The following is a 14,572-nucleotide window of genomic DNA, read 5'->3' as shown; positions in this document are numbered from 1 at the left end:
CTTCAATATCAGCAAATTAATCCCCAAGTTTTGCTAGGTTCTGCACTATGATTAATTGTTTACAGCAAAACACAAAATCAATATATACATAACTGGAAGATTAAATAAAGTTCTCATATGGATCACAAAGTAAAACGATAATATTGCATTAATAAAAGAAATACTTGAAGCATCAATTGGTTGATAAAAGAAATACGTCACTGCAACATTAAGTTTTGAACAGGTGAAAGCTTCAGGCACACATACATGCAAAAGCAAACAACCAAGGATAGTGAAATATATAAACCCAACTACATAACAGCCGTCAGATTAGCTTCAACAGTGTAAAATAGATCCAACTACATACACAACCATCAAATCAGCTGTCTCATTTCTTCCCAGGGAGTTTGGCACCAAGAACTCTCTCCAACTTGCCAATTATCATCTGATTTGGAATGGCTTTCCCCGACTCGTACTCCTGGATCACTTGAGGCTTCTCACTGATAATTTGAGCAAGTTGTGCCTGAGTAAGCTTCTTGTCCATCCTAGTTTGCATTATAGCTTTCTTGAGTTCAGTTGGGACCTGATCATTAACTAAATTCTCTATATATTCATCAAGCCTCTTAGTGTTCAATGAAGTGCTGCTAGAGGAAGCTTTGTTTGTCGCAACATCATTTTCTTCATGGTTTTGATATCGGCACCGGCACCGCGAGCAGCATTGACAACTTTGTCATCTTTTCTGGCAGCAGCGGTGTGGGCTTTCTTACGGAGAACGACGGGTTCCCAATCTTGTGAACCAGGTCTGATTCCTGTTTCATTCTCAGCTTGTTGACAACTGTATCAGTAAGGACCTATCATATAAATAAGAAGGAACTGTTATGAACGAAGAAAAATCCTAAATTTACTGTGTGAGAAGCTGTGACTTGTAACACATCATGAGGTTTCCTCTTGATCAACTCAAACTCATAAATAACTTCATCTGATAGATTGTTTTCTCTTGCAAATCTAAAGAATCCAACGTTATTTAATTGTTGTTCTATGAAGGAGATGAAGAAGAGAATAGAAACAGTTTTGTTGAGAGAGAAGAGATTGAGAGAGGAGAAGTGAGAATGAGAGAGAAAGAACAATTGATAGAGAAGAAGAATAATTTTGTGTTGTAACATGTGCATATGTGTGGGAAACAAACAGATATGATGAGTGGAGAGTTTAGTTTTGTGTTTTCAATGTGAGATGGCAATAGTTGAAAATTAATGCAGTTCATTGTATCAAGATGACACTTTAAAAATTGGAGGAAAATAAGGAGAATTTTTCTCTAATTCCTATCATCAGATTTTTTTCCCTCAATTCTTGGGATTTATTTAGAAATTCAAATATTTGGCTTTAGAGGAAATTTTTTAGGATTATCACTAACAACATTTAATACAATAGATTTAGAGGGAAATAATTAGGGTTTAGTGGTTGCAAACCTAATAACATTAAGGAGTAAGGGATACGTTTTTATATTATTACTTATTTAAGATATAATAATTTTAATGGGCTCAGTAAAAAAATATTAATTGCTAGTGTAAAATATTAATTGAAAAGGCTGAAGTTTTTTTTTTTTTTTTTTTTGTCAAAGTAATAAAGTAGCTAAAATTTCACCTACTATTATTCAGGTTCAAACCCTTGATTGGTCCATGCATATTTCAATATCCTTATCGATTAAACTTTTTTTTGAACAAACCAAAATGAAATTATATTACCAAAAACAATAGCAATCTCTTAGCACAAGATGTGCTTAAAAGACTACTACCAACATACAAAGAAACAATATCAAGAGAAAAAACCTTACCGATTAAACTATCCTCATGTAACGTTTGATAAAAAAAAAAGTTGTATTTATGTCATTGATTTCTTTTAAATAAATGCTAACGAGTACCCTAAACAATTTTTAAGCACTTTAATTGTAACTTTTTATAAAAATTTGTGTATTTAACTCAATAAAAATTAATGCATTTTACTTGTTAAAGAAATAATTTCTTAATTTTTTTTTTTTAAAGATAATTTAAAATTTTTAAAAGTATCTCGAAAACGTTCGTTAACGAGACCTTTTTTTTTTTTTTTTTAAGGAAATCCTTGTTTTAATAATCAGTTTTTATTTTTTAATTATCAAATAGATTTGCGATTAGAACTCAATGTATATAATACAGAAACATCTATTGATTACTTATTAGAAAAGGTAAAATATCATTTTTTATGGTGGCTAAAGGCTCATAATATTATGTTTGTGTATGGCTCTCATAATTGGTGGTCAGATCTTTTATAATGTTTGGGTATCGACTGACTATTGATAATTTTTGTATGACTGTTTGATCTCGGGGTGGCTTCTTTGGTACATCTTGTACCTAGGAGTGTTACACGGCCATTGTTAATATATTTCATTTTGATTTCTTAAAAAAAAAAAAAAGAACTCGACGTATATAAGTGAAGTGTAGAAATTAGAACCCAACCATTATATGTTACGATTTACCATACATTGACCTTATCGACTGAAATATGTTTCCACATTTTTATTTTTATTTTCAATTAATAAGATCCGGATTCGAACCCGAAACCTCATAATTTTATGTGAGTTTAATTTCAGTGTATTACCACTTCATCTAAAAAAAATACTACAGATTAAAACTTTTATAAATAATAATAAGACAAAAATCTTTTTGAAAATTTTATTGAAAAAACTTAGTGCAATTCGGTGTTTTTGATATAGTTCTTAATATTTCTTTAAATCCATAATTCTCTCAAATGTTATATCTAAAAAAAATTGTATTTTTAGTTAAAAGCAGTTAAAGAATTGTACTTAAATTTTGTCCTTTTTTATTCTTCAACACGGCCCTAACCCCCAAATCGATTTCTTCTATCTCCGGCGCCGGCGAACCCTCCTCCGGCAGCCATTCTCTTTGTGCGATCTATACTCCGGCGAGTTTCTTTAACCCCTTCATCGTGTGAGGTAGCTCGTGTCTTTTCCTTAAATTTTCGCTTCTTATAGCTTTTCTGTTTCTACTTATAGCTTTTACTTCTAATTGTTTATAGTTTCTAACTGTTTTCAACTTCTGTTTTTAGTTTTTGCTTATAGCTTTTAATTGTTTATAACTTCTGATTCTGCTTATAGGTTTTGCTTATTTTAATTGTTTGTAGCTTCTGCTTATAACTTTTGTTTCTGCTTATATGTTCTGCTTATATGATATCACAACGAATCTACGAAGAAGTTGATCTCATTCACTTCCGATCAGTTTGTTCAACCTGGCGCTCTTCCTCCGTCCCAAAGCATCATCGCAATTTTCGCTTCCAGTTCCCACTCCTTAAATTTCCATTCAACCCTGATTTTATCAACAGGAACAAGTCATTTTGTTACATAACCAAACAAAATATCTTCCTCATCAAACCACCACAGCAAGAACAAACCCTAAACCTACGCCCTTCGTTGATAAGAATTTGTCAAAATGCACGCGGCAAATCCAAATTATACCACCCACTCTTACAAAATGGCGATAAATTTCTGTACAATTTCGTGCTCGACTTCAACAAATTATCCATCCTCCATTTGGGAAGCAACTTCTTCATGATAGACTTTGACTTCACATTCAACGATAAACTCTACAACCCCGACTATTACATGTACCCTAAAAAGGTCGTTGTTGTTACGTGCCATGGGAAAAAACCTCTCATTGTTGGCACGTTAACCTCTCCCCCACAGCCATTACTTGTGAAATGTGGTGATGAGAAATGGAAGGTGATACCTGACATGTCAACGAAATTCGGAGACATCTGCCTTTTCAAAGGGCAACCTTACGCAGTTGACAAAATTGGTAAGACAGTTGTGGTTGGACCGGACTCAAGTGTCCAATTAGTGGCTGAACCTTTGGTTGGTGGCGGGGACATGAAATTCTTAGTGGAGAGCGAGGAGGATTTGTTGTTAGCAGATGTTTATGATTGTCTTTGTACTGATCTTTTAGATCCTGATCTTAAAGATCCTGTAAGAATTGATTTGTTTAAGCTTAATGAGAAGGAGAAGAAGTGGGTGAAGTTGACAAGTTTAGGAGATAGGATTTTGTTCTTGGGGTTGGGGTTGGTATGTTCGTTTTCTGCCTGTGCTTCGGATTTGTGTGTTGCCAAAGGGAATTCTGTCATCTTTAATAATTATATCTTTGAATCATATAGGCCATTTGGATTTCAATGTAAGCAATATGTTTTGGACTTGGATCAAGGTCGACATTCGCTTTTGTCTGATTGTCCCGAATATTCCAACTTGTTATGGCCACCTGCAGAGTGGATCCGACCTCGTTACCAAGTAAGTTATCTTGCATCAAAAGTTTTCTACTTTCTAATGTGACTGTGATATAGCGATATTGTGCAGTCCCTACATTTTCATACAAGGGACAAATTAGTCCCTCTGTTACAATGAGTCGGGGACTAAATTGAGCCCCTTATGAAAATATCAGCACTAACTTGGGTATTATTTTTTGTCAGGGACTGGATTGGGGCCGCAATAAAAAATTGGGTATTTATTCAATGGACGATAATATATTTTTTCCAATAGAACGGTTTTCTCTTTCCTTCAATTGAAGATTTAGTTTGCTTAAATGGACCAGTTCCTGAAGAGCTTATTTCACATCCGGAATTAATAGTACCTCTTGCTGCTAAGTCTAGGTGTTGATAATTGCTGTCAGGTTTCCCATCCTCTGCAACAATTCTCTGTTCTATTTAGTTATCCCAATGATACTGCAAATATTGTGCATTTTCTCTAATTTTGGAAGTATAAATTATATATATGATGATGCAAGTTTTCTCTGTTTTTTTTTTCTTTCTCCTCCTGGTAATTCTAAATAATATATAGAATTTCATACATATGTAAAAATGCATTTATTTTTTCCTCATACAACACAACTTCAAAATGAATGAAATGTAAAATACACTTCTGCTTGGTCGCACTTTTGGTTCCGTATTTTATCACTCACGAAAATAGTCCATTTTTTAAATTTGAACTTTTTGGTCTTCAATTATCACAATTGATGCAAGTTTTGGAGATTTTTGGTCCCAAAAGTGGTGATGTGACAAATTTTTTGGTCCTTCAAGAATGTATTTATCCGTTTCTGTTTGAATGTTTTTGAAGCACTCTCTTTGTCCCTGATTCTTCTTCTTCGTATAAGGTTCTCATACTCATGAGATTTAGAAATTAGATTTCAGAACTGTTTGTAATTTATTTTCAGCAAATCGCCATGTTTAGTGTCACGTCACTTAAAAACTTGTCACAACCACCACTTTTTTGGCCAGGTATTATAACCAAAATTGCAAAGAGTGTGATGCACTTGATGGATCAAAAAGTTCGATTTTTAAAAGAGACTATTTTTTGTGAATGTGATAAAATAGGGAGATAAAAATAAGATTAAGTCATACATGTTTAGACTATGATTGAATAAATGTATGATGTGGTTGTGTGAGTAAAAGAGGAGAAACTTCTTATCTATTTCTTTATCTTGAAGTAACCTTGTTCACAAAAGTACCTATCTAAAGGGTCCCCTCAAAGTTAATGCAATCTAAAAGATTACCTATCATTAGTCATACCTCAGAACGGCTAAATGACTTTATCAATGGGAAATTGATGGCTACCAACAAGTTACAAATATAAAGTAAATCAAAGTGAATCATGTTGAGATTAAGTATATACCCAAGGACAAGATTCTGGTATATACCAAACTTGATCCAATTAGTTTTATTGCTTCTAAAGCAATGTTTAAGAAACATTTATAAGATATTTGGTTTGGGATGTAATGTAAAGGTAGCTTCCTCACAATATGAATGCAAGATATTACCCAAATAAGCAAGATATTACCCTAGTCATATTTGCTTAGCAAAAAGTAAATTATGGACTTACATTTCTCTAATGACTAACCAAAGTATAAGAACATTTATACATCTAAGTTGCTTTGTTAACCCTCATTTAGTAACACAACACTAATAATCAAGCTTTTAAATGTGATTGTGATTGTGACTGCAACATCAATGATTTTGATGTCGTCATTGACTATGTCGTAATTGCATTGATTACTGTTACATCAACCGAATCTGACCGCAATTTTTCACAATATCAGAAAACACAATTTGAAAACCCTGCTAATAAGTTCAATATTAGAAAAAATTTCAACCCAGGGAAATTAAAAAGTAATACTGGGTTCTTTTGGAAACAAAGCAACATAGTTTATTATTGATAGTTCTCATCCATTCATAATTTCCAAAGGAAATCCGAATACATATTAACCAAAAATACAAGATGAAGAAATATCAAAAAACATAAAACAAATGGGAAATATAGTTCTTACAATGGTCAAGTACAAACAAAGTAGTAATAAAGGGTGGTGCATATATCAAACTTAGTAGGTTGCTGGTGTGTGAGCAATGAAACTAATGCACTGCACTTGACGAACATTGTCAAATCCAATGATTCTGATGAATGATTCTGGGTAAGCAGCTTTAGCTTCAGCAAGCTCCTTCAACACTTGAGAAGAATCAGTGGCTCCAAACAAAGGCAACTTCCACATTGTCCAGTAACGTCCATCATAGTATCCTGGTGAACTGTGGTTCTCACGGTAGACAAATCCTTTCTATAAAACACAACAATTCAAACAACAAATTAACACATCAACCGTACAAAATTCATCGCTTGTAACACAAAATCGGATTGTTTGCAGTCAGAAATTCTCCGCATTCATTGAGCCGGCACATCATGTAGTTGTTGGATCCTGATCAAATTCCAACGACCAATGATGTACCGGCTGAGTGAATGAGAGGATTGCCGACTACATGCAATCCAAATTCTGCAAAATGCTATAAAAATAGCATAGACTATATATTTACTATATATGTAAAGTGGCATAAAGTGGCATCATGAGATATTTTAGGAATAAGTATATACAAAAAAGTGGTGTCATGAAAAATCTGATTGGTTGTATGTGTAAAAAAGTTTTTCGCCGACGATGTATAATACTTAAACTCTAATTTAAAAAGGAAGAAAGAAAGGATTGCAATGTAAATAGATTAACCTCAAGCTCAAATTCCAAACAAGGAACCCATCCCTTCCTGATAAGGTATTCTACTTCCTTAGCCAATTGTTCCTCAGTAAGAGGTGGAAGGTATGAAAGTGTCTCAAACTTCTTCTTGCCAATTGGTGGCCACACCTAGAAATATTATACATATAATTCATTATTAGGGTTAACAAAATTTGACAGTTTTAATTAATTATGTCAACTTTGGTATACAATTGTACATATTTTTTTTTTCTAGAATTTTAGTCCAATTTTTTTGTTACATTATTCTTCTTTTCATGACAAGAATAATAATTTAAGTAACCTTAAGGTACATACATATGTAACATAACATGAAATTCAATTAATTTTTGATGGGGTATGCAAAAATATGGATTATGGATTAGTGTATTACCTGCATACAGTTCACTCTTCCACCATTGCTTGCAATGGAGGTAATGTCATTGTTGGTCTTTTTGGTAACTGGGAAAGCAGCTGAGGATTTGAGACCGGTGAATGGGGCAACCAAGTTGGCTTGTGTCGAGGAGGCGCGGCTAACAGTGGTGACTGCTGCAGAGGAAATCAAGGCCATTTTTCCTCAAGTACTCAGCTTTTGCTTCTACTGATTGATGGATGCTTCAGCTCAAACTTGCTATATATCCAATGGTGAAATACATATATGACTATTCATGTATTAAAAAATGTGTGATGTTGTATAGTTTGAGTAGAGGAGGTGAAACTTCTTATCTATTTCTTTATCTTTGAGTAACCTTGTTCACAAAAGTACCTATCTAAAGGGTCCACTCTAAATATTGATGCAATCTATAAGGTTACCTATAATTAATCATACCTCATAACGGTTAAATGTAATTTACCAATGGGAAATCCATGACTATATACAGCAAGTTACTAGCAAAAAATAATCAAGTGAATCATGTTGATATTAAGATTCTTGTCTATATACCTTTGGATTTTGGAAATTCTGAAAAAATTATGTACTTGGTAGCTCTACACTTGGTCTAATCCAATTGTGCTTAAATTTGTACAATTTCAAAATTATGATTTATAATTTGCAGTGACTTGATTGAGAATGGCAGAAGAAAAATATTATGATTCCAATTAGTTTTGTTGCTTTAAGAGGAATGTTTAAAAAACCAACATATATAAACTTTTGTTTTTCATAAATTGGGGAAAGAGAAATTATTATCAATTAAAAGTGGTAGTCGTTTTAAAACCATATTCGAGAAGATTTAAACTTTATGCTTTAAAATTATGTGGTCGAACTCTTTGCATATAAATATACACGTGAATTGTTGTTGAGTATGACTCATAGTTTACTCATAAGCGAGAAAAGTGCTCGAGCAGGCAAGCATTGTACGCACGTGCATGATGAGTTGCTCAACACTTTTGATTGAAGGTGTGTCCCATTGTTTGACACTGACAGAACACCAACACTTGATTACATTGAATTATGTCATTTTATTGGTGTTGACATGTATGTGTCAGGGTCGTGTCTGTGTCTGTGCTTCATAGGTTATGAGTGTACGACAATATTAACATTAATTTTCTTGTTTTATTAAACTATTCTGTTTAAAGTTTCACACCATTCATTCATACTTGGTCGGGGATGTTCATTGCTTCCCCACAACATGAGTGCAAAATATTACTCAAATAGAATAACAAGAAATTGTGTGCATCCTAGTCATTTTGGCTTAGGACAAATTAAATTATGGACTTCTTTTCTCTTATGACTAACCAAACGTATAAGATATATTATTCATCTAAGTTGCTTTGTTTACCCTCATTTAGTAACAAATCACTAATAAACAAGCTTTTAAACGCGAAAGAGATTGTGACCGCAACATAAAGGTTTTTGATGTCATCGTGGTGACTATGTCACAATTACATTAATCGTTGTTACATCGACCAAATTTTTTTATAAGCGGAATGTCAATAACCACTTAAAATATCGTACACACAAGTGTGGAATCCCAAGTTCAAATCTATGATAAAATGTCTAACTTATCAATTTTGGCGTTTGTCTCTTAGCTAGGATTTGTGAAATGCATCCATATTTAACCGCAAGTTTTCACAATATTAAAAATCGCAACATAAGCACAATTTGAAATCTTGTCAATAATTTCATTTTAGTAAAGTTTTCAACCCACTATTACAAAATTAAAGAATAATAATGGGTTAATTCTTTGTAGCAATATTATTTGGAAACAAAACAACATATACTTTATTATTGATAGTTCTCATCCATTCTTAATTTCCAAGGGAAATCCGAATACATATAACAAAAAAATACAATAGGATGATCTTGATGATGAAATATCAAAAAACATAAACAAATGGGAAATATATAGTTCTTACAATGGTCAAGTACAAACAAAGTAGTAATAAAGGGTGGTGCAAATATCAAACTTAGTAGGTTGCTGGTGTGTGAGCAATGAAACTAATGCACTGCACTTGACGAACATTGTCAAATCCAATGATTCTGATGAATGATTCTGGGTAAGCAGCTTTAGCTTCAGCAAGCTCCTTCAACACTTGAGAAGAATCGGTGGCTCCGAACAAAGGCAACTTCCACATTGTCCAGTAACGTCCATCATAGTATCCTGGTGAACTGTGGTTCTCACGGTAGACAAATCCTTTCTATATAACACAAAACAAATTAACACATCAACCCTACAAACTTCATCACTCGAAACACAAATTCGGATTATCTGAAGTCAGAAATTCTCCGCATTCACGGAGTCGGCACATCATGCAGTTGTTGGATCCATATCAAATTCCAACGACCAATGATGTACCGATCGAGTGAATGAGAGGATTACCGACTTCAGGCAATCCAAGTTCCACAAAAAGCAATAAAAATATGATAGACTATATATTAAACTACATATGTAAAATATTTTTACATGGTCATTCAATCAGATTTTACCACGTACATGTTTGTTAAGATATTTTAGGAATAAATGTATGCAATAAAGTGGCTAGTATAAAATCTAATTGATTGTATGTGTAAAAAAGTTTTTCACCGATAGTGTATAGTACTTAAACTCTAAATTAAGAAGAAGAAAAAAAGTTGCAATGTAAATAGATTAACCTCAAGCTCAAATTCCAAACAAGGAACCCATCCCTTCCTGATAAGGTATTCTACTTCCTTAGCCAATTGATCCTCAGTAAGGGGTGGAAGGTATGAAAGTGTTTCAAACTTCTTCTTGCCAATTGGTGGCCAAACCTATAAATATTATACATAAAATTGAGTATTAGGGTTAACAAAATTTGACAATCATTAATAATTATGTCAACTTTGTAGATAAATTTTTTCTAGAATTATAGTCCAATTTTTTTTCTTTTGTGACATTCTATTTTTTATGACATGAATCATAATTTAAGTAACCTTAAGGTACATAAATATGTAACATAACATGAAATTAAATTTTATATGGTATATACAAAAATATGGACTAGGGCTTAGGTGTATTACCTGCATACAGTTCACTCTTCCACCATTGCTTGTGATGGAGGTAATGTCATTGTTGGTCTTCTTGGTCACTGGGAAACCAGCTGAGGATTTGAGACCGGTGAATGGAGCAACCAAGTTAGCGGAGACGCGGTTAACGGTGGTGACAGCGGCGGAGGAGATCAAAGCCATTTTTCCTACTCCTTCTTAGTTCACCAAGTACTCAACTTTTGCTTCTACTGCTTATTGCTTCAACTCAAACTTGCTATATATAATAGTAAAATTTGGATGTTACTTATCTAATGGTATGGAATTGAAAGGATTGGTGGCTGTAAATTTTGGACCGTTGGATTGAATAATTATGGATATTACATAATATTGGCCACAAAAGAGCTTTAGGTTTTGAAATGGTAGCCTTATCGTTAGGTACCACTATGGTAATGCCACGTGGATTTTCCTCCATAATCTTATCTCTTCATTGGAAGTGCACATGAATGTGTGATTGTGGTGAAGTTGATATTTTTTGCCATCTCATTTTGTATCTTAACATATTTGTGACCATAATTTCTTATATGTCCATGTTAAGTGAAAAGTAATAACATTTGTACCTTTGTTGCTACAATTATGTTCTATAAAGTAGGAGTGAAATTTAAGGATCTTAATTGTCTGCTATTGAAAATGCATGTGATTATATGAAATAAACGATCTTAGTCGTTAATTTAAGATTAGACCATTCATATTATACAACAAAATCAACTTTAATTTAAGATTAGACAGTTCATACTATATAATAACAAAATCAACTTTAAATAATTTTGATCATTAATTTTATACGAACGGTTGATATTAAAAACTATGTCATGAAGTAAAGGGGAATGGATTTTCCACAGCTCTAACTGATCTGAACCACCCGATTTAAAAGGGTGATTGAGATAATTTTATGGTATAAAACTATATTTGAAATCTGAACCGTCCGATCTTAAAAGATCCACTACATTGTGTAAGTGTGTGGTATCTCTACAACAGGAAATTCACGTACGAAGTAAAGGCATCAAACAAGTATGAAATTAAATAAGATAGGTAAGTGTTAATTTCTTGGGCGAGGGAACAAAAATTCAAGCAAATCTCTTCAACTGACACTCTTATCCCTTTGTTGTGTAGCTGAAAATAGGTTTCTATTTCAACCTTTGCATGGGACCAATCCTTTTAATTAGTATTGCATCAATAATTTTCATTAGCATTGTTTAATTACTGCTATAGATTTTGTTTAGAATTAATTCACAATGGCAAAGTAGATAAGCAAAATGTGTACATAAGATAAGGGGTGGTAGGGAGAAAGATGGGGCTTATCATGCTTGATTGATTAGTAGCCAAACATACAATGTTGAAAACATAAGATCCACATATGACACATGGGTTATAACCTCATCATGTATTCAACCAAGCAATACAAAAAACCTTATCTTAAAATTGCATTGTATATTTGAGATAACAATTATGAAACATAAAAATCAAAAGTCATGTATTAATAGAAAGTCAAGAATTCAAATGTGTATTTCAATCACATTATTTAATCTTAAAGTGTAGACCAATACCATTTTCATTATTTATATGTTTTGGATTATGTTGGTTAATTGAAAATTGTAGCATAATGAATTGCCAAATTCTTAGTAGAGTGTAATATGTTACCTTGATATTTTCAAATAACTTTAAACTTATTTATTTTTATTTTTAGGATAACTTATTTTTTTTCAAGAAGGCATGTTCCATTTTTCTTCTGAGCCACATCTTTGTCAACTTGTAAGGATTTTTATCTCATTCATTCTCTCATAACAAAAAACAAAGATTACACTATTTTACAACTATCCAATTTTGGAAGTAGTTAAACACTTGTTGTAAAGGAAAGGAAGACAGCATATCATGTATGAAAAGGAAGTAAGATGAATGTGATACAAAATAGGTTAAATTACACCAGAAGTTCTTTAAGTTATTTAATTGTAATAAATGAATTTTTTAAGCTTTTTTCGTACCTTGTAAGTTTATTAATTATAACAAGTTGATCCTTTATGTTTTCTCTGTACCAATTAGGTTCTTTAAGTTATTTAACCGTAACAATTTGAGAAATTTTAGATCTTAAAAGTATAAGTTATTCAGGGTTTAAATGTTGCAATTAAATAACTTAAAGACATAAGTGATACAAAAAATACTTAAAGGACTAACTTGTTACATTTAAATAACTTAAATGACTTGAATGGTACGATAAAACTTAAAAAACCTCTTAGTGCAATTTAGTCTAAAAAAATATTAGAAGAATAATAATTTCCAATTAATATTTTTAGTACAAATAATTTCCAATATAATCAAGCCCTAAAAAAACTCCACTCCACCATATTCTAGAATTGGATATGCCAAATATAGAAGAAGAAAAAAACTATGAGGACAAAAAAATGCACTGTTAAGCAGAGATCCCTTTTTTCAAGAGACATGAGGTACATCTCTTGTCCATCCTCCTTAAAAAATGAGTAATTTATTACTTTTATAATTGAGATTTGACATCAATTTTATTTTCAACGAGTACAAAAACATGCTTGTGTTAGATTTTTGTTTTTATAACTACATTATACAAACAAAACCTTCAGTATCCTTTAATATTAGTAGCCATTAATTTTTGTCGGAGAATCTATTGAATACATAAGATGAGTTCTTCTCTCTCAGAGTTGAAGACCGAACCCTTAACTACTTATTTAAAGTGTTTGAATCTTTTATCACGCAGATAGACCATATAACAATTCACTGCTTTTCTTTACAAATAATGTATTTTGGATGGTTACTTCATGATATGATGTTAGAGCTGATTAGATGGCATATTGTTTAATCCTTTGTTGCCCTCTTTTGATAAAAATGTTAAATTTTAGCATAAGGTAGAAAAGATAATCCTTGTCCACACATAGTGTGAGAGAACATGTTATAAACATTCCTTTAATAAATAAATAAAAACATGTTATAAGCATTACATAAAATCCATTCATGTGTATAAGAGTCTAATCTTTAGGTTTGCTTAATAACATCAACAACTTGAATGAAATTATGAACCTAAAACTATAAAAGCATGATGTTTAGAGAAGAAAGTTTAAGATAGTTTCAACTCCAATAGTGGTAGAGAATCAACAATGCACTAAAATTGATTCAAACATTGACATGTGTTGCTTACTTACAAGAATAATAACTAGAGATCAATGTGTGCCAATACTACAAAATGTGGCAATGTAAGGGAACAGTTGAATTGGATCCTTAGATTAATCGGTCATTGGATCAGATACCGAATTATTTTTTTAAGGATATGTAAGGGGATCAGCAGAAGAGAACAAAGTCACCGAATGAAAGATGAAGCAATGATGAGGCTGGTTTTGTTTTGGCGATGGAATCAAATCTGTAGATTGTAAGATGGATATAACTCTGGCAGGCATAAAAGGATAATTACAAGACAGAGTTCATTTTGGCCAGAAGTGATATATTTGTACATTAAGTCTAGGAGAACATTTTTGGGTCATTAATCCAACATGTATTATGTACTAAGCTCAATTACAAAGTGATCTAATAAAACTTGATTAATTTAGGTTTGCGAGTAACTGATAGATGTCGGTCTTTAACGTGTAGAGACTAAAATACATTTTTATGTTCATATGCCAAAGACTAAATTAAGAGGATCTTACAAAATTAAGGATCATTTTGATGGTTTACTCGATACAAAGTATTTAAATATGTAAAACACAAGAGAAAATGTTGCGCAATAACCATTGTGCATCTTTCCTTCCCCATGCTGATATTTTATCTTTTTCTTTGTGACATTGTGCACCGTGAAGAAAACAATTGTTCCTAGTTGCTCGCTTTGAAGTCGAAGAAATATGCATGTTGTGTGCTCTTCATCTTTCATTTCATTTTTGTAGAAAAAAATATTTTTAAAAATAATGATGCGCGATCTTTTTTATTTAAATTCTTTTGATTGATATCATGATCGCTCTTTCATTTTCTTTCATATGGTGATTCTTAAAAATGATGCTTT

General features: G+C 32.2%; 2 protein-coding genes and 1 pseudogene across 6 annotated transcripts; 1 reads left to right on the top strand and 2 right to left on the bottom strand.

The window, feature by feature from the left end:
* Positions 1 to 200: 200 nt before the first annotated feature.
* On the bottom strand, positions 201 to 913 carry LOC11414934 (multiprotein-bridging factor 1a-like; annotated as a pseudogene).
* A 1,883-nt stretch (positions 914 to 2,796) lies between these two features.
* Positions 2,797 to 4,863, top strand: LOC25495620 (F-box protein At2g17036). 3 transcript variants are annotated; one of them, XM_024785585.2, is made up of 3 exons: positions 2,797 to 2,965; positions 3,225 to 4,306; positions 4,486 to 4,863. In XM_024785585.2, the coding sequence occupies exons 2-3, from the start codon at positions 3,578 to 3,580 to the stop codon at positions 4,579 to 4,581; spliced, it is 825 nt and encodes a 274-aa protein (XP_024641353.1). In that variant the 5' UTR covers positions 2,797 to 2,965; positions 3,225 to 3,577; the 3' UTR covers positions 4,582 to 4,863. The 3 variants fall into 3 exon arrangements, with proteins under 3 accessions (XP_024641353.1, XP_024641352.1, XP_013451300.1); XM_024785584.2 differs by having other exon boundaries at positions 3,222 to 4,306; XM_013595846.3 differs by lacking the exon at positions 2,797 to 2,965 and having other exon boundaries at positions 2,987 to 4,306.
* A 1,328-nt stretch (positions 4,864 to 6,191) lies between these two features.
* On the bottom strand, positions 6,192 to 10,775 carry LOC11420076 (ribulose bisphosphate carboxylase small chain, chloroplastic). Of its 3 annotated transcripts, XM_039827215.1 has the most exons (4): positions 10,652 to 10,764; positions 7,453 to 7,570; positions 7,056 to 7,190; positions 6,192 to 6,617 (listed from the first exon to the last, which is right to left on the bottom strand). In XM_039827215.1, exons 1-4 carry the CDS (start codon positions 10,699 to 10,701, stop codon positions 6,387 to 6,389), a joined length of 534 nt encoding a protein of 177 aa, XP_039683149.1. In that variant the 5' UTR covers positions 10,702 to 10,764; the 3' UTR covers positions 6,192 to 6,386. The 3 variants fall into 3 exon arrangements, with proteins under 3 accessions (XP_039683149.1, XP_003618736.1, XP_003618735.1); XM_003618688.4 differs by lacking the exon at positions 10,652 to 10,764 and having other exon boundaries at positions 7,453 to 7,711; XM_003618687.4 differs by lacking the exons at positions 6,192 to 6,617; positions 7,056 to 7,190; positions 7,453 to 7,570 and adding exons at positions 9,256 to 9,695; positions 10,150 to 10,284 and having other exon boundaries at positions 10,534 to 10,775.
* Positions 10,776 to 14,572: the final 3,797 nt, after the last annotated feature.

Source organism: Medicago truncatula, chromosome 6, assembly GCF_003473485.1.
Source record: "Medicago truncatula cultivar Jemalong A17 chromosome 6, MtrunA17r5.0-ANR, whole genome shotgun sequence".
Lineage (NCBI taxonomy): Eukaryota > Viridiplantae > Streptophyta > Magnoliopsida > Fabales > Fabaceae > Medicago > Medicago truncatula.
This window is presented reverse-complemented; position numbering and strand designations above follow the sequence as displayed.

Coding starts and splice junctions, on each gene's coding strand:
- LOC11420076 (XM_003618688.4), bottom strand. CDS start 7,629: ATGGCCTTGATTTCCTCTGCAGCAGTCACCACTGTTAGCCGCGCCTCC. Junction 7,191..7,452: donor GAAGAGTGAACTGTATGCAG/GTAATACACTAA, acceptor TAATATTTCTAG/GTGTGGCCACCAATTGGCAA. Junction 6,618..7,055: donor GTTTGGAATTTGAGCTTGAG/GTTAATCTATTT, acceptor TGTGTTTTATAG/AAAGGATTTGTCTACCGTGA.
- LOC25495620 (XM_013595846.3), top strand. CDS start 3,197: ATGATATCACAACGAATCTACGAAGAAGTTGATCTCATTCACTTCCGA. Junction 4,307..4,485: donor GGATCCGACCTCGTTACCAA/GTAAGTTATCTT, acceptor ATTTTTTGTCAG/GGACTGGATTGGGGCCGCAA.